Below are 25,328 nucleotides of genomic sequence, written 5' to 3' on the forward strand. Positions count from 1 at the left end.
AGTGTAATCAGGGAAGAAAAGGGAAGAGGAGAGTTTTGTTGGTGCCGGAGTAGGAGCTGCTGTGTCTGGCACTCACAGGCTTTCTATTAGGAAGGAGAGCAGGGAGCAGGGAGCTGGCTGGGCTGGGACATTAAAACAGCAGTACAGGTAGAGGAGAAGCCTGGCTGTCTGGAGGATTAGCTCTCTGTGTGGATATTATCAGATATACAAGTGACTGCTCTCCCCCTGCTTGCCTACACCGTTTACTGGTGCCAGGGTGTCTGTCTGTGTTTACCGGCTGCTGTCATCGTTTGAAGCCGGATCTCAGAATGGGGGCGATAGGTTCACCTGGCATATCACTCCCTCACATATGGTGCTTCTTTATGATTCTTCTGGTAAGTTCTCATTCCCTACTGGTTATAGTGCCATGGGGGTCTGCCAAGGCACCCACTGTGCCCTTTGTGTGTTTGTGTGTGTGTGTGTGTGTGTGTGTGTGTGTGTGTGTGTGTGTCTTTAAATATATATTTAAAAAAAAAAAAATCAAAACTGTTTTATCTCGTGGGATCCATACTTCGTATTCTAAACCCGCAGTCCTACTATGTATAAAGACTATAGCTTTTTTTTTTTCTCTTTTTTTTTTTAATATAAATATATATATAATATAAATTTATTTTGTCTTACAGTATTATATTATGACATTGTATGCAATATCTGTAATAAGATAAATTGCAGGTTTGTTGCTTACATTAATTCTTTTGAGAAGCTAGTTTATTCCCTCTTTCTGTATTAGTCACCGTGTTCTAATCTATTCAGTAGCTGGGAAGCCCAAGTACACAGCCTGGTGGCTGATCTAAAGAAAACGAATGTGTGGGAAAGATCTTTGTTCCATATTTATAGCCAAAATCTGGGTTGTATTTGTTTACACACTTCTTTCAATTGTAAGGTTCATTTTGAATTAAGCAAGTACAAAAAATTTGATGAGACTTGTTAAAAGTTTATTTACATTTTCTTTGATCCACCAGTGCTCGTTAGGAATATGGTTCGATACTCCTATTTCCAATTTGTTGGCACATTTTATCTAGTCTCATGTTTCTGCGATGATCAGTTTATTGATAAAATATTCTAACTTTCTTACCTAATTTAGCCACCTAAGACGTTCAAAACTTAAAAGACTAATAGAGATGGCAGAAGGCCTTCTGGTGGTTAATGGTTGAGGGATCCATAGGGATACAGAAATGTGTGTGTTTTTTAGTGTATAGATCCGTTCCAACAAATATAGTGTGTTGGCTCCCATTCTTCCCAGGCCCATTCTCATATGACCAAGGCCAGCATCTAGTGAAATAGTTGACTATAGTTTTAGAGCAATTTCGAAGGAAGGAATATGTTGGGTACAAAAAAAACAAACAAACAACCCTCACTGAAAATCATTCTAGCAACCTACTTTTCTACCCCATCTTTCTTTTTTGTGCCACTAGAACCCACTCCCTCCTAGGTGTTTTTTTTTTTTTTTTTTTGTATTTTTTTAGCTCATTTGAGCAGGGCCCTCAACCCCACTGTTCCTTTGCATTCAACTCTTCTACTAATGTATATATCATGTTCCCTGGTGCTGTACAACACACTGAAATGAACTTTGAGTCAAAGTCTGTAGGTTCAAGCCCAACCAAGCATCTAACCGTTCAGTTTAGGTGTAGTATTCATGTCAGTTGTAGCACTATTTATTCTATTCTAAAAATTGTGTAGTGTAGCTATATTCTGTAGCAATGGAAAACTTGCTAAACTCAATGGCGAGTTAAAAGTTTAAGCCATGAGGTAATAAATGTAGAATGTTCCTTGCTCCTCTGTCTCAAAGTTCTGCAGGTTTTGTATTCTTGTAAATGTATAAGTGAGCATTTTTTTTTTTTATTCTTTATTTTTGAGTTTTTAAAAGGCGATACATTTGGTTGGTGTATGTGCACCAATGTAACCGTTTTGAAATGGAATAAACAAACAAGAAGGGATCATAACAATGTAACAGTATAGAATACAGGATCATGCGTGATCTTTTCGCTGTCATATTGTAATCAATCAGTTTGTTATGCGGATTATGGCTCAAACTATAGTGTACAGTATTACAAGACCGTTCTGTGTGGATTGTTTGTGTACAGCGCTACGGAATCTGATGGCACTATATAAATGAAAATAATAATAATAATAATAATAATAATAATAATAATGTGCTGTTGCACAATTAACCCCTTAACGCCGTTACGGCGTTCTATGCCGTCGCGGCTTTAATGGGCTTTAAAGCCGTTGCGGCGGCATAGAACGCCGTAACGGCTTGCAGCCCCAGGAGCAGAGGTGTACTCACCTCCGCCGCGATCCTCTTCTGGGGGGCTGTCTGAGAGCCCAGGCAGCCCCCCTCCGGCAAATGAGGCCCCCGGGGGCCATGTGATCGCTCTCAAAGAGCGATCACATGGCCCCCTATAGCTGGCTATGGATCTGCCAGCAGGGGGACTGTTTAAAATATTAGACAGTCCCCCTGCTGGTAGGTAGTGTAAAAAAATAAATATAAAAATGTTATAAAATAAATTAAATGGCTTTTTATATATATATAATATGTATATATATTATATATATAATATATATACATATTATATATATGTAACGTCATACGTAATGTATTTTAATATTAATATTAGTATATATATTAATATTAAAATACACTTAGAATGACGTTACATATATATAATATGTATATATATTATATATATAATAGATCTACATATATATATTATATATATATACGCATAATTACAATAATAAATAAATAAAATAATTAAATAAATAAATAAAATATTGAAACAAAATATAAAATAAATTATATATTCATATGTAATTTCATTCTAACTGTATTTTGTTATTAATATATATATATTGGAAACAGAATACACTTAGAATGACATTCTATATATATCTATCTATATATAAAATACAAATAACCGCAAATATATATAGAGAGATAAATACATATAATTACATAAAAGATTACATTAGTATACACGTAGAATTTATATACCTATAAATGCATATATATTAAAATTCTACGTGTATATTTAAGTAATTTTTTAACATAATTATGTCATTTGATTAATTAAAATTTGATTGACATGCCTGACAACACAGGGAGAAAGTGCAGAGAATTTAATTCGCATGCACTATATTAGACCCTGTAACTCTCCAAGACACCATAAAACCTGTACATAGGGGGTACTGTTTTACTCGGGAGACTTCGCTGAACTCAAATATTAGTGTTTAAAACTGGTAAATTGTATTACAACGATGATATTTTAAGTAAAAGTGAAGTTTTTTGCATTTTTTACAAACAAACGGCACTTTTATGGACTATATTATTGTTGTAATATGTTTTACTGTTTTAAAACACTAATATTTGTGTTTAGTGAAATCTCCCGAGAATAACAGTACCCCACATGTACAGGTTTTATGGTGTTTTGGAAAGTTAGAGAGTCACATATAAGGCTTGCATTTCATTTTTTTGACATTGAAATTTGCCAGATTAGTTATGTTGCCTTTGAGACCGTATGGTAGCCCAGGAATAAGAATTACCCCCATGATGGCATACCATTTGCAAAAGTAGACAACCCAAGGTATTGCAAATGGGGTATGTCCAGTCATTTTTAGTAGCCACTTAGTCACAAACACTGGCCAAATATTAGTTTTTTGCTTTTTTCACACAAAAACAAATATGAACGCTAACTTTGGCCAGTGTTTGTGACTAAGTGGCTACTAAAAAAAACTAAACATACCCCACGTTCAATACCTTGGGTTGTCTACTTTTTCAAATGGTATGCCATTATGGGGGTAATTCTCATTCCTGGGCTACCACACCGTCTCAAAGGTAACATTACTAATCTGGCAAATTTCAATTTGAAAATGGAACGTTCTATATTTGACCCTGTAACTTTCCAAAACACCATAAAACCTGTTAATGGGGGGTACTGTTGTACTCGTGAGACATCGCTGATTACAAATATGTGCATTTTGTTGCCGTAAAACCTAACAGTATTATGACATTTACAGCTAAAATGTGAGGCGGAACTACAAATTTTAAAAAAAAAATCAAATTTCTCACAGTTTTTTTTAATTTTATTCATAATAAATTGTTTCAAATACAAATATTTTATATGAAATGAAAGCCCTGTTTCTCCTGAACAAAATGATATATAATAAGTGTGGGTGCATTTAATATGAAAGAGGGGAACTACGGGTGAACAGACATATAGCGCAAATTCCAGTTTTTGTTTACGTTTTGTTTTGATCAGAACGTGTACTATTGACTCCGTCCTGAAGGGGTTAAACAGGGTTGGGTGACCTGTGTGTACTTGCATTGTCCATTTGTGGAATGTTATGTGCTTCCGTTCACCTGGTATAAGGTATTACTTTTTTTTTTTTGGTTCCAGTTATTTTTATTGACAGTTATTTTATAAGATTACAGTTTTTAAAGATCCCATGTCAAAATAAAGTCTCACACATGTTGCAGCAACAGAACATTCTGTGTGTGCACCGAGCCTTAATTGATTAGGAATATCATGCATTATCTCCTTAAAGTGTTAAATGGAGTATGTTTTACAAACTACTGATTTTAAAGCAGCACATGGTTTCACCACCGTTGAACGTATTCTCTTAAAAACATCTCCATATCCTTTTTACAATGGAATTTAATGATTAAAAGAAGAAAGAAATGGTACACAGGTTGTCTAAAGATTGTCTGGTAAAAATATGTATATGTGTGTTTTACATTTTTAATCAGTATGCATAGTTCTATTTTGAATTTAAATATAAAATATATTTTATATATTATAATTAAAGTAATTTTAAACAATTGGGGGGAGGAACAAAATTGGGGGGAAAAATTAAGATATATTGATACATAATTTTTTTTTATTTTATTATTTTTTCTTTGTACCTCACCCTATTGTTTTAAATTACTAGGCCAAATTTAAAGAGGGAGGAAAAAAGCCAGTAAACATGTGCCTGGGCTGAGGCAGACTCCTCACGGCCCAATCCTGATTTTGTCCATTCAAATGCTTTCCATTGAGAATTCGCTTGTACATGGCAATCTGTCAATCCAGTGTTTTCTCTATTATTCTCATATTATTATATAATTTGGATTTGAAGCCCTTAGTGGCTCCCTTTCTTATAGCCCCTACTAGGCATGAAAATGTAACCAATACCGTTCTTTAGACATGGCACAGGTTTTCATTTGCCTAGCTGCAGGGAAAGCAGCCTTAATGTTGAGTGGATCTTGGTGAGGAGGAGGAGCTGTGAACCATGTTGCCTAGAAGGCCACTGTAAACAAACTAACATTAATAAAGGATTGTGGCAAGTATTTCAACAACCTGCCTGCTATATAATATATTTACCAGTTTTACACATTAAAGTAAAAGTGGCTAAACACTGCAATTTAAAATAAATGCATAAATAAGTTAATAATAAAAATAGACATTTTTGAAAATGTATTTATATATCTTAATTGCAGTGTTTATACATTTACTGTGTGTGTGTGTGTGTGTATATACATTTTCTTGTACCTTGCCCCATTATGTTAACTACTAGTCTATTCTTTAGCCTATAGATTTTACTCTGGATACTTCAATTTAAAAAATAAATCTCTGATTCCTGATCCTTTTGTAACTGAAATGTGACCTTCAACCTTTATTTTTGTGTTAATGTACACATTAACGGGATCTCATTTTTGAATACAGTCATCTTCCTCCCATTATTAAATACGTTTACGTTAAACGGTATTGGACTGGTGTGTGTTTGTGTGTGTCCCTCTTCATCCAACTTTCCTTTGGAGAGTATGTATGTATGTAGCCATGAGGTAATGTATGTAGAATGTGCCTTGCTCCTCTGTCTCAAGGTTTTGTAGGTTTTGTATTCTTGTAAACATATAATTGATTTTTTTTTATATATATATATATATTGTGTGTCCAACAAAACCAACGTTTCAACCTTATAGGGTCATTATCAAGACCAATATGACCAATTCATGAGTATTTAATGTACAAGCCAGACAAATACATTGACTCGTCGTGTTTCATTTTTTTTTTTGTTGCTATAAAATTAATTCATCAAGATTGTTTTATTTTTTTTTTATTTTTTTATTTTTTTACAATTGAAGGGGCCCTTGTAGATTTTTGTTCTTGCATAAATAAGCTACCCTCACCCAAAAAGTGGTAATGATCAGTATGTCTAAAAGAGTTAGTTGTACCAAAAGGCAAATTATGTGCCTCTGACGCAAGCCATTTACTTGTATTTGTGCATCTACTTTATAAGCTTGCCACTTGTAAATTTTATTATCGTTTAATATTCTTGTCTTGTCTTTTTCGTTCCTTAGCCATTATGTGCATTTGGTGAAAATTGCCATAAAGTTACGTTGCCTGTACCTTCTGAAATAATACACTCTGGATCTTTAATTGGGAAAGGTGAGAACTGTTTATCTATTTTTAAACCAAGCTTGTTTTATTTTCTGTTCAGGCTGCCACAAAACTGGTGGGTGTGTGGGTCCCCCCTCCTGTTTCAAGAAAATCTGCAATAACAAATGTGTGTGTGCTGCAGTAACCAATGAAAATGGTTTCCGTTTTGAAAACTTTGTAGCATCAATTAATGTAAATTTTTGGCATTTATATAGCGCCAGCTTATTCCGCATTGCTTTACAATATTCTAAAAGGGGGTAAATGTAACAATACATGAGACTACTACAGAATGTTACTGGAACAATAGGTTGAGGATGCAGCCAAAACGAGCTTACAGTTATATAACCATGAAACCTAATATTTTGCATTAAATCTTGGCTTTGTTACTAGCCTTAATTTCAAAGTCTCGGCTAGTTCAATGTAAAAAAATATATTTAAGACAAAAGTGGAACACATTAAGTGGGTTGACTTTCATTTTGCAAATCACAACCTCCTAGAATTGGGAGCTATTTCTATGTTTATTTTTTTGTTCTCTTTCCACCTCCACAGTTGATCTGCATCGTTGCTTAAACTCCTATGATTATTTGGCTAAATCAAACAATCCAAAATTTGAAGTTTTTGAAGACGGTTCTATTTATGCCAAAAGAAAGATTTCATTGTCTGATACAAAAAAAATATCTTTTGCAATTTTACTCTTGGATTTTTCCACCATGATGAAGAAGAAGATGCCAATTAAAGTAGTGGCAAAACCAGAGGTAAGCTTTTTGCTTTCTATTGCATTTTTTAGTTACTGATCACGGTGCCCATGTCTTGGATCATGGTTCAATGTCTTGAGACCCTGGTTGGATGACTTTCGACTGACTTGTGCAAAAATAGTTTGAAGTTATTTGCACAAATAAAATTCCTTTTAATTGATACTAGAACAAATAGATTCAAAATCCATCTCGCCTTTAGGGTAAAATGGTTACTTCGAAGCTAACCAGATATTTTATTCTGACAAATTGCTTAAAATAACCCTATTGTTTTAGGAATACAAATGTATCCCTAGGATCGATGATCACAGAAAATAAATGCATTGCCATAGTTTGAGTGAAATACACTGGAGGCACTTAAAGCCTATAATGAAAATATTGCTGTTCTATACAGCTTGAGGCATCACTCATGTCTTTCCATTTATAAAATACACATTTTTACAGAAGTTATTTATCTGTCTGTAGATATTTACATAATGAGTCTTTGAAAGATTGATCAGTAGTGTTGTATGTCTAAAGTTGAGCAAGAAGAGGGAAAACTTGATGTGGCTTTAGCAGTCTCCGCAGTAGAGTGGTGGAATCTGTCATCCTTGGTACATCTCTTTGGGGGAAAGTCAGTTGTTGGTGTTGAGTACTTTAAGAATTGACCACGTTTATTATTGTGTTTGATAAACTAAGGATTTGCTCATGAAGAGAGCTCCTTTAGCATTAAAGTTGAGCAAGCAATTGGACCTTGGTAAGGGTAGAAGGATGGCTGGATTTCCCAGTCAACCTTAACAGATCTGCAGAAACCGTTGTAGACGGTATAAAACTTTCCCGTCATCTAACACGTCTGTGTGTGAGGCTGGACATGAAGTGGGAGGGATCATATCCGATCTGCCCGCTAACAGCCTCTCACACAGGAAATGCATTGCAGGGGGAACTCTTGGTGAAGCACACTGACTGTATGACCACTCCTGCAGCTCTAATCTCCTCAATCTGACTGGTATACAGAAGGGAGAGTACTTTGCAAATAACTCTTCAGACTCCAGCATTCAAAACCTAAACCCAAAACTCGTACTCTAACATTATCTTTAACCCTGCATGCATTTCTACAGCTGCATAAATTCAATATACAGTGGGACCTCGGTTTACGAATTTAATGCGTTCTCCGGACATTTCTTATTGAGACAAATTTGGAAACCAAAACGCGGTTTCCCATAGGAATGCATTGAAAACCAATTAATCCGTTCTGGATGTCAAAATGAGCTGGCATGGAAACCAACCCACAATAAAAGGCATGCAAACAACGAAGCTCCGCTCCCTACTCTTCCACAGCTTGAGAAATGCTCCAAAAAGTCCCAAAACAACTGCAAACAATTTCCAAAATGGCTCCAACACCTCCACACTCGACGCCACGTGCTACCCACAGGCTCCAGCATGCAGGGGGTGGTGCTATAAACCGAGGAATTATTTTCATTTGTAAACCGAAAATTATGTTAACCGAGGCGTATGTAAACCGAGGTCCCACTGTACTCCGACACAATACATTTCAAGCAGAAATATACACATACATTTATGCAGTTGTCAGATATGAACACTTTAATTTTTTTTTAGTCCCACATTGTCCAGTTACTAAATACATTATCTGCTTTATTGTGGGGTTGGGAGCAGAGGGTGCATTAGAATTATGTGCCTTCAGGCATCTGACATGTTAATTCGGCCGTGGGTAGAAGGTGTGAGCTGTTTTGTGCTGTAGTGAGACACGTGTCGAGATTTCTGTTAGAAATCGCATTGTTGTCTTGCTGTCTTTACCATAGACTGGAACATTGTGTTCTTGAGAGTTCCCTCAAGATTATCCCTTCTCTGTAACTTTTATTTCTGACTTACTGACCAGGAGCTTAATGATCATGCCACAATCATGCTAATCATGATTATTCTGATCTTCACCTCTTGTCTCTTAATATTTTGTTGGTCTTTTTGGCAAATATTCCCATTCTATAATTGTAAAGCTCTGCAGAATATGTTGATGCTATATCAAAGCCAATAATAGCATTATTAATCAGTGGAAAGCTTCCTGGATTTTGTGACTCTTGTTATTTTGGATCAGATTTGTTGACAATAACTATTTATGAATGGATATAATAGTGTTTTTTGTTTTCTTATTCAAACTGGGATAATTATATTAAGTTATCATGATGTAGAACCTCATGGCCAGCAGGTATTTTAGACTGTCACTTACTTTCTGTGACCATTTAACAATCCATGTAAGACACTGCCAGCAGTGCTAGTATTAAAGCTGGGACATGTAGAAATTGCTTCTAACTGTCCACGAGGTAAAGTATCTAAACCTGTGTTGTCTTCAAACTGTCACCATTCCAGTCTACTCATAGATTGTATTCCATTCTACAGCTTGATTTTTATGAAGAAAAGCAGTGGACAGGCCCATGTGCAAATGCCCGTTGAAGAGCTCTTGTATCAGGGAAATGCCCAATGTGCAAGAAAATTAAATGATTGTTCTGCATTTGCAGCTGTCCCAATAAGTGGGATAAAAAAAGACCATGCTAGGAGTCGTGTGTGTGTGTGTGTGTGTGTGTGTGTGTGTGTGTGTGTGTGGCTTGCAGAATGCTGCTTATGAGGGGCCATGAATTGGTGAATAGGCTGTGTAGAGTATGTGAGGAGAGATGGAGTTCGTAGTGTGTGTGTGTTCAGGGGAGTCATTTACAATATTATCAGAAATGGCTGGCCAGTGAGGGAGCATTCTTGATTTTCCCATTGTCAATAGAGCTCACTCTCTGGGCTTGTTGCGTAGATCATTTGATCTCACCTGTCAGCCTCTGCACATGGCTGCCACGGCCCACCAACATTTGCCCTGTTTTACCTATAGGCATGCATGAAATAATAAACTAAGCTTCTTTTGATACAAGGCTAGTCTGTTACATTTTATAAGGTACTTGGTAAGCACCATGGCTAGGTTTGTTGAAAATGCTACAGGTAACTGGAATTGGTCCTAGAGTTATGTGTATATATCTAATTATGTTCTCCTTTTGGCTAATATATACATCTATTTATTCTTCTAAGTGTATATATATATATATATATGTGTGTGTGTATATATAACAGATATTTAATTTCAGACCAGCAAACAGAGATACACTAGAGGTTTGCTGAGACGTACCAAAAGAAGATGGCAACCTATGCCTGCAGGAATTATGGAGAATTCACCTGGTCCATTCCCAGCTCTTGTTCAGCAGGTAAAACCTATAGTAAACAGTTTGTCATTTTTCTACGCAAACTATATGAAGCATGCAGCTGTAATTAATCTTTCAACTATAATGTATCACTTTCCTCTTCCTAAATTATTTCTCTACTTTTATGCCTCTAAAACAGTGGTTCACAGCTGATGAGTCAATGAGGCTCTCTTTAATTTGTCTGTCTATAGTTTTCTTTTCAGTCCACTAGATTGCAAGATGGGCCTTAAAGCAAATGACACCCACTTCACAGTAAGCCAGTTAGGGGAGACCGTTTTATCTCCTTTTGCCTAGACAGCCAACATTACAGTGCCTCTTCAGATGTATCCTTGACGATTAGAATCCATTGCTCTAGGCTGAAAGCAAAGCACACTCGAAAATAGAATGCATCCATGTTGTGTTTGTGAGAGTGTAGCATTTTTGTACTGTTTCATTATAAACAATGGTTAAATACAATGCTGGGAGATGCAGATTTTTTTTTTGGTTATTAGAAGATTAAATCTTTTTCCAAGTGTTATTTGCTGGTATCTCTCAGGTATACTTTTACTGAACTACGAAATCCATATTTTTGACATCTTAAAAGTCTTTAGGGGTCTTTATCATTACATGTCCTGTATGTCATTGCTTTTTAGGGAGTTGAAAACTACAGTTCTGGGGCAGGTTGCTAAGCGTGGCATTTTTGCATACTTTGTCAGCATTGGTTAGAGCTATATTCACTTGTTCTAAAACAACTATAGGAATTATTACATTTAAAATGCAGCATTTGACATACATTATTTCCTTAGATTGGTGCTCTGAATGTAGTAATTACAATTACTTATATATTATACGAAGTAAAATATTGGAGAATAATTGTCTGTCAACCATCTTTCTTTTGTGTTTTGTTTTTCTAAAAAAAAAAAATATTATTTTCTCTTGTGTCCAAAGAAAAATGATAAAATAAACATTGAAAAAACAATTACTTATATAGTGCCAACATAATCCACAGTACTGAAAAATAGGTAAAACAAAACACTCTAACAAAACTTGTTTTACATACATGGGCAACAGGTGAAGAGGGCCCTAACTAGATTTATACAGAAAACTGCTTTTATTATTTCCATCCAGATTAACATCATTATTAATATAAGTGGAAACAGTCTATGAGATATCCTTGTTTTCAGATCAGGCACTTAGGACTCAGTTTGTCAAACACAGAATCTATTGTATTGCAAGTTTTGCTTGAAAAGTATCCCAAATTATCGGAATGTCATTGAATATTCCAACCCTATTCTTCTTGGAAGGAATGTGTACGTAACCAATTATTTTAAGTTGTATGTGAAATGTGTAACATGCAGTACTTGCCAACTTGTCTCTTCATTACTTTTTTGGAAATTGTTTTTGTATAGTTAAGTAAAGGAACATAAAAGCAATCAAATAAGCCGTATTTTTACAACTTCTCAGTGGCTATCTGCTCAATTAGCTAGAGTTGGAGAAATGAAAAGAACATTCTAATAAACATAAGTCCTTTTAATTTTATCATCTCTTACTCTACTTGGTATAGATGTCTATGAAAATAAATTTCTAAACACACACACAAATATACTCTCCTGTGATACAGTTACATGGTGCTAATAAACGTAAAAATTGAAACCATTTTATGTCATCCAGTTTTAACCCTGGTTAAAAATAAATTTACTATATTATTTTTGTTTTCTCTCCCCTTACAGATTCAGTCTGATACTCAGGTGAACTATACCATATACTACTCTATTAGTGGCGCTGGTGTTGATCAGCCTCCAGTGGGTTTATTCTACGTTGAAGAAAAGACCGGAAACATATTCGTTACCAGGGCGGTCAATCGTGAAGAAATTCCTCTTTATACCGTATGTAACACATTTAGTTTTCTATCTTTTTCTATGTATTTAGACTGCTCCATTTTAAGAAAAACATTTTTTTTTTTACCTCATATCTTTCTGCATTTGGTTCCTAGTTAATGTGCTACGCGAGAACTGCTGATGGATATTCACCAGAAACACCTTTAAGATTTACTGTCAAAGTGGAGGATATGAATGATAATGCACCCCTGTTTACAGAAGAATCATATTGCATGGAAATTTTAGAGCACAGCAATAGAGGTGTGAGAAAAATAAGTTTCATTACATACAATAAGTTGGACGCTTTTATTTTGAAATAAAAGACGGTGAAGGGCATTGAACTAGTAGTCATACTTAAGGTTTTATTCACTAAATTCTCTTGGTGAACAATTAAAACCATAGTATATTCCTCCTTCAGTAATCTGGCCTTTGTGCATAGTTACTTAGTAAGTGAATATTCTGTAATTAATGTGGACTAGGCATTTGTAACATCTGTTAAAGGGATTCTCCAGTGCCAGGAAAACATTTGGTTCCCGCAGTGCTCCTCTCCCTCCCACCCCCGATGTCCCTCGGCGCTGGATCGGGCTCCACCTACTCTCCTCCCCCGCCGACGTGATACAATACTTTCCTATGGGGATTCCAGCGACGCTGGCGGTCCTCATGCATAGCGTGAGGATGTCCAGCGTTGCTGAAAACACGGTTTTCGTGTTCTATGAACACGGAAGTCCCTCTAATTGCTGTCTAGTAGACAGCCACAAGAGGAGGACTTAACCCTGCGATGTAAACTTTATGAAAACTGCAATAATTACACTTGCAGGGTTAAGGGTAGTGGGAGTTGGCACCCAGATCACTCCAATGGGCAGAAGTGGTCTCGGTGCTTGGAGTGTCCGTTTAAAGAACAATTCCAGTCAAGTGGCCCATTGCACCTAGAGAAGAGTAAACCCACATTTCCCATGTGACTGCCCCCCCTTAAACAGACACACTCACCGACAGGCACACACAAACTTGCTGATTTGACACACAAACAAACACAGGCGCACACACACACACACACGGCTGAGGAAGGGGGTCAGGGGCTGAGAAGGAGGATTAAAAGAAAGTGTAATTCCCCCCTCCCCAAGTCTTTCCTTAGGCCAAGAGCTGCAGTCAGTGTAGTCAGCCGGTCTCTCCTGATGTCAGGAGGAGGGGGCATGACTTCCTCTGCTCCTCTCCCAGACTCCCCAGAAGTCCTGGGAGAAGAGCAGTGAAAGTCACGCTCCCTTCACCTGACATCAGGAGAGGCCGGCTGACTCCACTGGCTGCAGGGAGAGAGGGAAGTTGAAAAATCCGAGTCCCCAGACAGAGGCAGGGGATACAGATATTTCCTTTTTTTTTGCTGGATGCAGACGGCCCTGAATTTAGAGCAGCCTGGGGGACAATTGCCCCCCTGCACCTGTCCCTGCTGTCAATTGTTTCGATGGTCTGCTATTCCATATACTTTTCTTTGCAGAAAAAATATTTATTCCTTGCCATTGTTTAGATGTTCCTGCAGTAACCTACATTTTTTTTTCTCTCTCTCTCTCTCTCTCTCTCTCTCTCTCTCTCTCTCTCTCTCTCTCTCTCTCTCTCTCTCTCAATTCTAAAACTTACTCATCTTCAGACTTTACTCCGTGTATTAAGTAACTGATCATACTTCACAATCCCCAAAGCTTGTGCATGACCAGCAGAGGCTTGTGTATTATTGGGCAGAAATGTATTGCAAGTATTTGCATAATTTTGTGCGATTCTGCACATTATTTGTATCGATTGCAATTAGTGGTCTTGGATTGCTTAACACACAGCAAATAATACCCCAGAATTCACCCAACTCTATCTTAAAGGATTGTGACGAATATATTGTATATTGTACTCCAGCCCTCATTTTATTTTAGTTTTTTACTTTCTAATGCAACTCTCAACTTACTTACAGGAGCAATTGTAGGAAGAGTAAATGCCACGGATATAGATGAACCAAACAGTCTACATACTCTCTTAAGATACAGTCTTATCTCACAGATCCCTGCATCACCTATAATGTTTGCTGTGGATCCAAATTATGGCATAATTACTACAACTTCAAATAATCTTGACAGAGAGGTAAAGATTTCAATATTGCACTTTTTAACTTACATTTGTGCTTGTTTTGTTTTTTTCCACTTTGCAACATCACAATCTTTGCCATTTACTATATAACATTTTTATTTATCTTCAAGGTAGCAGATAACTATGTCCTCCTAATTGAAGTGCGTGACATGGGTGGACGGTTTGCTTCTTGTTTGTCCTCAACTGGAACCGTATTAATAACGGTCACTGATATCAACGATTATGCGCCAACCTTTACTCAGCAGTCGGTAAGTGCTCTACAACATCCATTACACTCTAAAAACTTAAGTTGAAAACAAAATGTGTATATTTTGCAGCTAAACTGTAACACGTTATTGCTAATATGTATATCCCAAGTGTGTGTGTGTTATACACGAAGATCCTAGCAAATGTAAATTTATGTCCTGTAACCTTGGCAGTCTTTATTTACTTAATATATTTAATCTGTGAATACTTTTGTGACTTCTTATGGTATTGCATTTTAAATGACATGTACTTAAATTTCGTGAGACATCCTAAAATAACACACACCCTGGAGACTCGCTGATGCATCGCAGAGGAAACACTTTTTTTTCATTGGATCCTAGAGATAACTATATAATGGTAGTCTAAGCAAGAAATATGTTTAATAACCAATAAATTAATTGAAGGGTCCATATAAAAGATAATCTAAGAATCTAATATTGGTGATAAAACGTGCCTGGGAGCTCAGATTCTGATTGCAATTTTATTGGATTTGCAAAGGCTTGAGGTGTTCCATCTCAGCTTGTAAACTATTCATTTACACTGACTAGGTCAAATGGATATCCCCATTGTACCCTATTGTCCATATTTTATATATCTCATGTACCGTATATACTCGCGTATAAGTCGAGTTTTTCAGCAAATTTTTTGTGCTGAAAAACCCCAACTCGACTTATACTCGAGTCAATGTCTGTATTATGGCAACTTACATTGCCATAATACAGACCAGGGGCTGTGTAGGAGGGGGCTGGCAGAGAGCGTTTACTGACCTCTCCTGCAGCTCCTGTCAGCTCCCTCCTCCTCCACGCCGGTCCGGTCAGCTCCCCTGTCAGCTCACAGTGTAAGTCTCGCAGGAGCCGCGGGGTCATAGTGCGGCCGCGAGACTTACACTGGGAGCTGACCGGACCGGCACGGAGGAGAAGGGAGCTGACAGGAGCTGCAGGAGAGGTAAGTAAATGCTCCCTGCCATCCCCCTCCACTGAACTGCCAATGCCACTGGACCACCAGGGAGTGAGAGCCCCCCTCCCTGCCATGTATCAAGCAGGGAGCGGGGATGAAAAAAATATAAATAATAAAATATTAATAATAATAATAATAAATATATATTAATATAACAAAAAATAAAATAAAATTATAATAATTAAAAAATAATAATAAAAATGCCCACCCCCCACCAAGGCTCAGCATCACACCCTGCATTCATACTCATACACACACCCTGCATTCATACTCATACACACACACACACTGCATTCATACTCACACACACACACACTGCATTCATACTCACACACACACACACACTGCATTCATACTCACACACACACACACACTGCATTCATACTCACACACACACACACTGCATTCATACTCACACACACACACACTGCATTCATACTCACACACACACACACTGCATTCATACTCACACACACACACACTGCATTCATACTCACACACACACACACACTGCATTCATACTCACACACACACACACACACACTGCATTAATACTCACACACACACACACACACTGCACTCATACTCACACACACACACTGCACTCATACTCACACACACACACTGCACTCATACTCACACACACACACTGCACTCATACTCACACACACACACTGCACTCATACTCACACACTGCACTCATACTCACACACTGCACTCATACTCACACACTGCACTCACACTCACACTCACACACACACACACACACACACTGCACTCATACTCACACACACACACTGCACTCATACTCACACACACACACACACACTGCACTCATACTCACACACACACTGCACTCTATAGTTTTGCAAGTATCATTTGTGTACGGTATCTTCCATACTGTAGGATTTTGTTTCCTTAAGGTCTTTAGGGATCTATATTTTCAATTCCATTTTAAAGTCTTTATCCTATACAGTAGATGGTGGTATAGATTATATACCTGGCAACCTATGAAATAGTTTGGCAGTTCAAAATGCATCAGATGTTCAGATATGCCTTGGAAACAAACATTGCAATGGTTACATGAATTTTGAACTTTAAATGTAACCAAATAAAAGTTCTGTTTAATTTGAATGCTTGCCTGTATAGGCATGCTGTGTTAAGAATGGCCCTTTGTTATAGTAAATGTGACACTTCTTGGCTTCAGATAAAAAAAAATTACACACTATGCTTAGATTTTTTTTTTTTCTCCTCCTGTTGGATCCTAATGTTAATGGCAAATGGGTTTAAACATTCCTAGGAATTTGTTTTACACACAAAGTGCTGTAACACACATTTACATAAATTATACATATACTTATAACCTTTTTTATTGGTAAGTCAATATCTAGGCAGTATGTGCAAGCTATATTTTGGACTTGCTTACATTAAAGTGTTTCTTTTGTCTTTTTTTTAATTTTAGTATCAGACTGAAGTGAATGAAAATGAAAGTGGAATGATCATACTACGAATACCTGTAATAGACAAAGATTTAAGTAATTCTTCCAACTGGAGAGCTAAATACAGCATCACACAAGGCAATGAAAAAGGATACTTTAACATAACTACTGATCCAGTGACCAATGAGGGTCTACTTAGTGTTGTAAAGGTAGAGTGACTTCACTAATATTTTAGAATGTTGGTTTTTAGAGATTTCTAACTGACACATTCATCATTCCTGTATTGGGCTATTGAAAGTATATATGTGTATGGCTTTTGGCCGTTGTACATTTTTGTGAATCATACAACCGATTTTGAATTGCTATTGTAACTGTATGTGTTTGGTTTGTAAATTATTCATTTGTTTTACAGGGAATAAACTATGAGGAAGTTCAAAAAATTCTGATACAGGTAGGAGTAACTAATGAGGTGAGCCTTATTACTCCATCCGGTACAAAAACTAGTGGATTGAGCACTGTCCCTGTTACTGTAATTGTTAAAGATGTGGATGAAGGACCTGAATTCCAACCAGCTGTAAAAGTAATCCATGTCCGTGAAAATCAAACCATTGGGACTGTGATCGGAGATTTCAAAGCCATTGATCCAGAGACAAAAAGTGGCAATGGTATTATGTAAGTATCTCTCATATTTCCCTCAGATTCTTCTATTCAAGATCTAAATTTTACCTTTAATTGTATTTTCAAACGTCTTATCACCTAAAGGGGGAGGGGGAGTGAAATCCTTTATTTCTTTTATTTATATTTTTTCCCCTTTCCTATTCCAGATACAGTTTACAGGATAGTCTATCTTGGGTCAGCATAGACACAACCTCTGGCCAGCTAACGACCATAAAAGTTCTGGATTATGAATCAAATGAAGCACCAAACCATCAGCACAATGTGACTGTTTATGGAGTTGACCAAAGTAAGTGTGTAGTGAAAGAAAAGTTACATATGCTGATATTTAGTTGCATGAATGAATAATATTAATATTTTATATATATATATATATATATATATAATTGCATTTACAAATCTATAAAGCAGTCTTGATTTTTTTTTTTTTTCCTCCTTCTAGGTGGGAAAACAGGCACTGGTACATTAGTGATTATTGTGGATGATGTCAATGATAATATGCCATTCGTCCCTAGGGATGGCACAAATATTTGTACTACCGGAAAGTCATATTCTGTAGTTGAAGCAGCTGATCCAGATGGTACTCCTTATTCAGCACCCTTTAAATTCTCTTTAGACCCATCTGTCTCAAATCAGTGGCGTATTGGACAGACTGATGGTAGGTTAGATGATTGCTTACAAAGCATTTTTTGTTTACATTTTTGGGTTGTTTTTTTGTGTGGAACACTTCTTTTTCATCAACTCTAGAATTGTCTGAGCTTAAAGCAAAAATAGTTCTATTTTACTTGTGTTCCCTTAACATTCTGTCAACACAATTGAGTTTAAAATGTATTTTTCCATGTATGAATAACAAAACTGTCCAATTCCGTATTTGCTAGCAAAAACAACACTCTAACAACCAAAATCACTTCATTGTGATGCAGTGGTTTTGGTACATAGGTCCTGTCACTTTTTTCAGACTATTGCTATTTCCTACTAATGTCAATGTTTACATATATCTGAGAACATGCCTTTAGTGGCTCTGTGACTGACAAGCGCTAGAGGCACTTCCTCCTTAAGTTTGGCAAGTTTTGTATTAAATTGTGGGGGGGTTGGGGGAGGGAAGTAAATAGGTTGTGGGGAAAAAAAAAAGAAACATTCAAAATATATTAATGGTGTGTTCCTTTCATGAAACTTGGTCTAAATGGGGCTTATCTGAACATTTTTATTTTTACAGCCAGGATCTTCTTTTGCTCTCCCTGCTGCCTTAATAAGATTTTTTTTTTTTCTCCAGGAAATTCCATAAGGCTAGAACCTGTGACTGATATGGCTATCGGAACCTATGATGTTCCTCTCCACATTACTGATCAGCAAGGCCATGGTAAAACACAGATTTTGAAGATTACTAAATGCATTTGCGCTGATGGTATTAATTGTAGTTCAGCTCGTTCTGATAAATCGGTTTCACTTGGAGGACTGGCTATTCTTCTGATGGTGCTCTCTGCATTGTTGGTTGCTGCTCTTTTATGTAAGTATTTATTTTTGACTTTCAGTGTGTGTGTTCACTTTTACCCCAGGGGACAGTGATTTTACTTGTTTGCTCCTGAAGGACCAAGACACTGTTTACTGTGTGTGTTCAACACACAATATGATTTACTGGGTTTTAAATAAACTGTTGATCTACTAAGAAAATTAATGGAAGTATGTTGCATTTTGGGCACATATTATGGTCTCACAAATTCAAATTGGTCTCCAAATATATAGCAAAAGTATACACTCTGGCATATATCTTATTCCTGGGAGGCTTGTCCATAGTGGCAATGCACCTTCAATTTTTTCTGCAATGCAATAAAATGAAAGTATGTTACATAAGGACTAATGAGAAGATTTGTGTTAGAAATTGCCAATTCTGCTGATAAACTCATCAAATATGCTTAGTCTACACTAACAGGATGTCACTACATATTTATCCATGTACTCACTGAGCCCTCTGCACTGTCCAATTACAGCATATGCTGTAATTGGGATCTCTTAGCTGCAAAACCAGAGTTGTGACAAGCTTTTAAAATTAATTCAAGGCTGATTACAAACATTGATAGCTACTGGACAATCTTACCATGCATTTGGCTGCAGGAAAACCCAAATGGGGTCTTTTGAGGGAGTCCTCAGTGATGTCCTTAATAATTACCAGCTTGTGGCTGTAAATGAAAATTGAGGCATAGTTGTTTATTATTAATTTTTGCCACATCATAGATTTAATCCTGATTTTACTTGAAAGGCGTGGCAATACTAGAACATTATGCCACCTTTAAAGCATCAAAATGTTACTAGTGCTTACGCCATGGCTAGCAAATGCTTGGATTTTCAAAACTGAACAATGTTTAGCGCTCGTTCAGAGTTAATTTAAAAAAAAAAATAAAACATTCTTTTTTTTTAATTTATTATTTATTAGGTGCTTTGTTAGCTTGCGCATGTGGTTCTGGAGCAGGAAAAGATAAAATAGGTTTTCCTGATGATGCAGCACAACAAAATTTAATTGTTACAAACACTGAAGCACCAGGAGCAGATGTCATGGTAAGACTATCATAAAAGAATGCATGTATGGATATGTAATATTCTATGACACGCTTCCACGCTTTGATTTGCAAAGTGAAATTCATAGGTACAAAATAGAGAGCACTTTTGACTTGTTTAAAAATGGTCTTGAGTTTAATGTAGCGGTGATAAATAGTCAGTTTCAGACCTATCTTTTGTTATTTTCATATTGGTCTGCAATGTTGACTGTATTATACGGATTGTCATATCTCTTAAAAACATGTTGCATCATATTTAACATTGGGCTCTAGACTGCCAATAGCCATTTTTGTCAAAATTGGATAGATTTGCCTGTATGTTACTACTTATCTACATCTTTTTTGCAAGTATCTCACATCCCACTATTGCAACTCAGTTGTACCCTGACACTCAATGCATCCAATTCAGCCACGCATGGCACTGTTCACACACTTATAGGTTCATTGCTGCCTGGAATCTGCTAGAAACTCTAGCCCAATGGCTTACAAATCTCTTCACTTCTCTCCCCCTGTGTATATGTACGTATATAAATGTGTATAAACACGTAACTGACAGTGTTGTCTGCTAAACTGTGAAATGTCAGGAGTTAATCAGGGAACTTACAAAATGTAGGCCAAATTAGCTGAATTGGAAACCTAGAAAACTAGTAATAGCTGAAGGAGGGGAAGGATCTGTGTGAGGGGGATCCCCTAGTCTTGCAGCATCTTTCGTGGACCATTGTGTTGTGCTCTTGTGACTCCTGACAGCTGACGTGCCATGAGCAAGTACATGACAGTGGCCACAAGGGACCGGTTCAGGTAATTATAATGCAGAGACACCAGTCAGTGACAGAGGCACTTTAAATAGAAGCAACTATACTAAAATTCACTGGACTGTCTCTGAAATGAAACACAAACTAACACGTCTGTCTTTTTTATTTTATTTTTCTGCTTTTGTTCTAGGATCAAAATTTTAAAGTTCCAGTTCACATAAGCGATGCCAATGTAGTTGGAACTGCTCCAACTAGGTCTGGTGTATTTGGTCAAGGAGGACAAAGTTTTAGTGAATCTGGTGGGCAACAGTTTACTCAATCAAAAATAAACAAGCAAATGACAAGAGGTGGTTCAAGATTTGGAACAATGGGAATGGGACATAGCATGCAAGATCCCAACAGACTCACTTATTCAGAATGGCAAACCTTTATGAACAGCCACATCGGTGATGTAAGTCTTCTGAGTAACCACTTATATCCATCAAACTAATTGTTTTGCCCAATATTTGGGAATATTTTTGAGCTTTAATATCCTCCAATTACCCTGCAGATGCAAGGTCTTTGGTGAGGCAGTAGTATTTACTAGAATTGTGCATTCTGTCTAAAATCATTTACAATTAATCTGAATTTTACAACTTTAAATCCCCATATTGCCGAATCACAAAACAAGCAAAATTGGCAATGATCACAAGCTGTTTTGTGATTTGCAGTTCCATCCATGGTACCAAATAAGGGGGTGAGGAGGAATTGTTAGGTGGCAGCCATTAAATGTTAATTTTATTCACAGATCCAAGTAAGAAGTAATAAATAGAGCTGTAAAATATAGATTAACATTTTCCTTCCCCTCTATTTGTTACTTTTTACTTTGTCTGTGAACCTAATGGCACAAAAATGGGCCTGTTTGTGTACTTCAAAATCTCACACTCAAATTTCTCTCATTGTTTTAGTATCTTACAGTGGCTATGGAAAACATTTTGCTTAGTGTGTTTGTTCTACCTTTCCTTGTTTTGGTCCACCAGTGGGACCTTTTAGCAAAATATGGTTTTACAAGTGGATTAATTTGTCCCCCTCCCAAACCCTAAGTGCCAGGATTCAGCTGCTTGTGGGCACTATGTATTTTTGCTTTGTATGGGAGTATTGGCCTTTTTAAACATATTCTTTATATTTTACAGAAGCTATACATGTGTGGACAGGATGAAGAGCAGCACAAAGGTGAAGACTATGTTCTGCAATACAATTACGAAGGAAAAGGGTCAGTGGCTGGTTCAATAGGTTGCTGCAGTGAACTACGAGGCGAGGAGGAAAGGCTAGACTTTCTAAATCAGCTTGAACCTAAATTTAGGACATTGGCAGAAGTGTGTGCAAAAAAGTAAAAAATATGCATATGTTTTATTTTTTTCCATTTTGTGTTTTAAGAGGTGAATTGTTATTAATTGGATTTTTAAAACACATTGCACAAATATCCAGAACGATAATATCTAAAGCGATCTATGATTTGTTAACACAATTTGTTTTTTCTTTTTTTATTGTTGCTGGATTATTTTAATTTGCGTCAAGACTAGGACCAACTGTATATTTGTGCTTTTTAGGGTGTGTTGTAAGCCACTTAACTACCATAAATATTCCTTGTTCCAACTTATGTTTATGAACACCTTTTACTTCCACATTTGAGTTAATCTGAGTTATCATATCTTAAATTAAAACAAACAAAAAAAATCATGCTGCCCTCTTCCCCACATATACAAGTGGCATCAAAAAATAATCTGATTTCTTTGTAAATTGTGGCTCATTCATTGGCATGTTTTTAATTTTTTTTTTTTATTTAGGTCTATCCAATACTAGATAGTAGCTCTTGTCATCAAACATTTTCTGTGCACTATACAGACTTTGAAAATGTCTTGGCCAAATAGATGTGCTCAGTAGTGTTTTTATACACATTGAACGGAATATAGGTCTGTGTAAGCACAAATGGTCCACCGTCCTGTAAAATTATACGAGTTACTTGGCAAATCAGATTGTTTAGCTGCCTATATTAAATTATTTCTACAAGATTTTTTTTTTTTTTTATGATTTAATATCTTCTGTTAAGATTTTCAAAGTGCAAGATCTCAAATTCCTAATTTAATGTAAACTTACTAAAGCTTGAATATGTTAATATTAATCTGAGGATACGGTTTTTAAACACTAATGAAAATATATTTTTAGTGACCATGGTGCATTTGCAGCTTAAAGATATTACTAGACTTTTTCTCAAATTACTTTGACTTGCCATATTTTTTTTGTTTTTTTTAACTCCACTTTTTGCTTATGTTTAAAAAAAAAAAAAAAAAAAAAAAGTAAAGCTAATTTCTGGGAGTGGCTTTTATTTTAAATTTGTACCAAAGCACATTTTCTTGCACTGATAACCCTTTGTTTTAAAAAAAAATTGTGTTGTGTTTGTTTTTGTTTTTTAAACCTACATGACTGATCTAAACTGTGTGTGCGTACGTGTACAGAATATATCCTTTCCCTTCAATTGCTGATGTAGATATTTATAAATTGAGAGTATTTTGAGTTCAGTAATAAGGTACTAGGAAATTTTGTAATCAGTCTGTCAATTTTTCCCTCAGTATTTCATTTTTGAAGACAGACTAACTTTATCTCTAGGTAAGACTTCCCCAAATAAAAAAATTAATAAATAAATAAAAAAAAAAACATATATTTCAGTGGGAAATATGACTGGTCTATGAAGCTAATTGTCTACATATTGTACTAGCCAAGAAACTTGGGATACATTATGAGGGCAGCAGTTAGCCACAACTCAAAGACCTACCTATAGCTTGTTTTTCATTTTTTTTTTTTTTTTTGCTGCCTTTTGGCTTGCACAGCATGTAGGTAAAAGGGGAAATGGCAATAAGGGGTAATTTCAGCATTGGGCAAACTCATTTTTTATCGACTGGACTTCTTGTAATATCCAAAAGCTGTTGTTAATGAAGAGATTATAGTGGTAACAGCATGTAGCAGTTTCAGTCCTATACTTGGATGTTTCTCATGGGGGGGAAAAAATGTAAACGTGGGCTGAAATTATCATTATTAATATTGGCATTTATAGAGTGCCAACTTATTCAAAGCGCCTTACAATATTATAAAATATGTTAACTAAAGGCTCTTACTGCCATAATCTTTAACACACTGAAACAAATATTTATTTGCTAGAATAAGGCTAGACAGTTCTATTATGAAAGCAGCTATGTTTTTCACACCGTTAAAATGTTGTTTACCCTGCTAGTGTCCCATTGTACATTTTTAAATATGCATTGTATACAATTTTAAAATCCTTGACTGTACAAATGGTGTGTTTTTTTTCTTACAAGTTGTACTAACGTGCGCTTGGTTATTGTAGTAAATGTTTTATTGATCTATAAGATCGTGTCACATCTTGATACATATTCAAAAAAATGTATAGTGTTAATAAAACTATTTTTGTAAACTATGCTTTTGCATCAAATGTTTTTACAGTTTGCACATCTTTCAAATAAATCTCAAAGAAATGTAGTGTCTTGCAAATTGCTTATGTTGCATTAAATCATTACTTGATTTACGAAGAATGCGTTAATTTCAAATATTCCAAATAACAGAATTTTTATGATCGGTATAGAACACCAAAAGCATTAAGATTCTCAATTTGTTAATGTTATGCAGTCATTATTTTTCCATATTATATTCTACAATATTTATTTTTGGCCTTGTTGTAAATATTTACTGGCTGTTTGACGTGAAATCTTAATCCTGCAAGTGCCCATTGTTGAAACCTCTACTGCTATGGACTTGTAGTTCTATCCAGATTGTACCGCACCCCAAATACTTAAGGGACACTCCATGAGAGACCAGACAAAGGAGCAAGTTTAGAAAATGCCTCATGTTTATTAAAAAAAAAGAAAAAATTATATAACAAGCAATAAAAGTGAGTTTCATTAATTACCAATCAAATATTGACCACTATTAATGAACAGCTTGTGCAAGCAGCATGGTAAAACTGCGCTAGACTGTGTTTTTAACACTATATGGTCAGGAATACATGTTTGTGTTTCTGATCCTATAGTGTTCCTTTAACGAAAATGTTTAACGAAAAAGAACAACGTTATATAACAATAACAGATTTATCATGGTAGAACATAGAAAACATGCAAAAAATGCTGGAGGTGCTAACCACCACTACTGTGCGTCAAAACAAAACAAAATTGTAGACCTAGATGTCTAATGCAATTTATTTCAACATCAGCTCTGTTCAGCTGTCTGATAGTGTGGTTTTGT

General features: G+C 36.1%; 1 protein-coding gene across 1 annotated transcript; it reads left to right on the forward strand.

Moving 5' to 3' along the window:
- Positions 1-24,581, forward strand: LOC134608557 (desmocollin-3-like). Its single transcript, XM_063451448.1, has 16 exons — positions 1-374; positions 6,377-6,464; positions 7,005-7,210; positions 10,324-10,440; positions 12,147-12,302; positions 12,410-12,554; positions 14,242-14,408; positions 14,525-14,662; positions 17,080-17,265; positions 17,469-17,728; positions 17,881-18,020; positions 18,174-18,389; positions 19,005-19,238; positions 20,163-20,284; positions 21,226-21,486; positions 22,208-24,581. The coding sequence occupies exons 1-16, from the start codon at positions 309-311 to the stop codon at positions 22,406-22,408; spliced, it is 2,703 nt and encodes a 900-aa protein (XP_063307518.1). The 5' UTR covers positions 1-308; the 3' UTR covers positions 22,409-24,581.
- Positions 24,582-25,328: the final 747 nt, after the last annotated feature.

This window comes from Pelobates fuscus, chromosome 4 (genome assembly GCF_036172605.1).
Source record: "Pelobates fuscus isolate aPelFus1 chromosome 4, aPelFus1.pri, whole genome shotgun sequence".
Taxonomy (NCBI): domain Eukaryota; kingdom Metazoa; phylum Chordata; class Amphibia; order Anura; family Pelobatidae; genus Pelobates; species Pelobates fuscus.

Excerpts from the sequence above, each read along its gene's own strand:
- LOC134608557 (XM_063451448.1), top strand. The coding sequence starts at position 309 with ATGGGGGCGATAGGTTCACCTGGCATATCACTCCCTCACATATGGTGC. Across the intron at positions 6,465-7,004 it reads TGGATCTTTAATTGGGAAAG|TTGATCTGCATCGTTGCTTA; the intron begins GTGAGAACTGTT and ends CCACCTCCACAG. Across the intron at positions 18,021-18,173 it reads TGTTTATGGAGTTGACCAAA|GTGGGAAAACAGGCACTGGT; the intron begins GTAAGTGTGTAG and ends TCCTCCTTCTAG.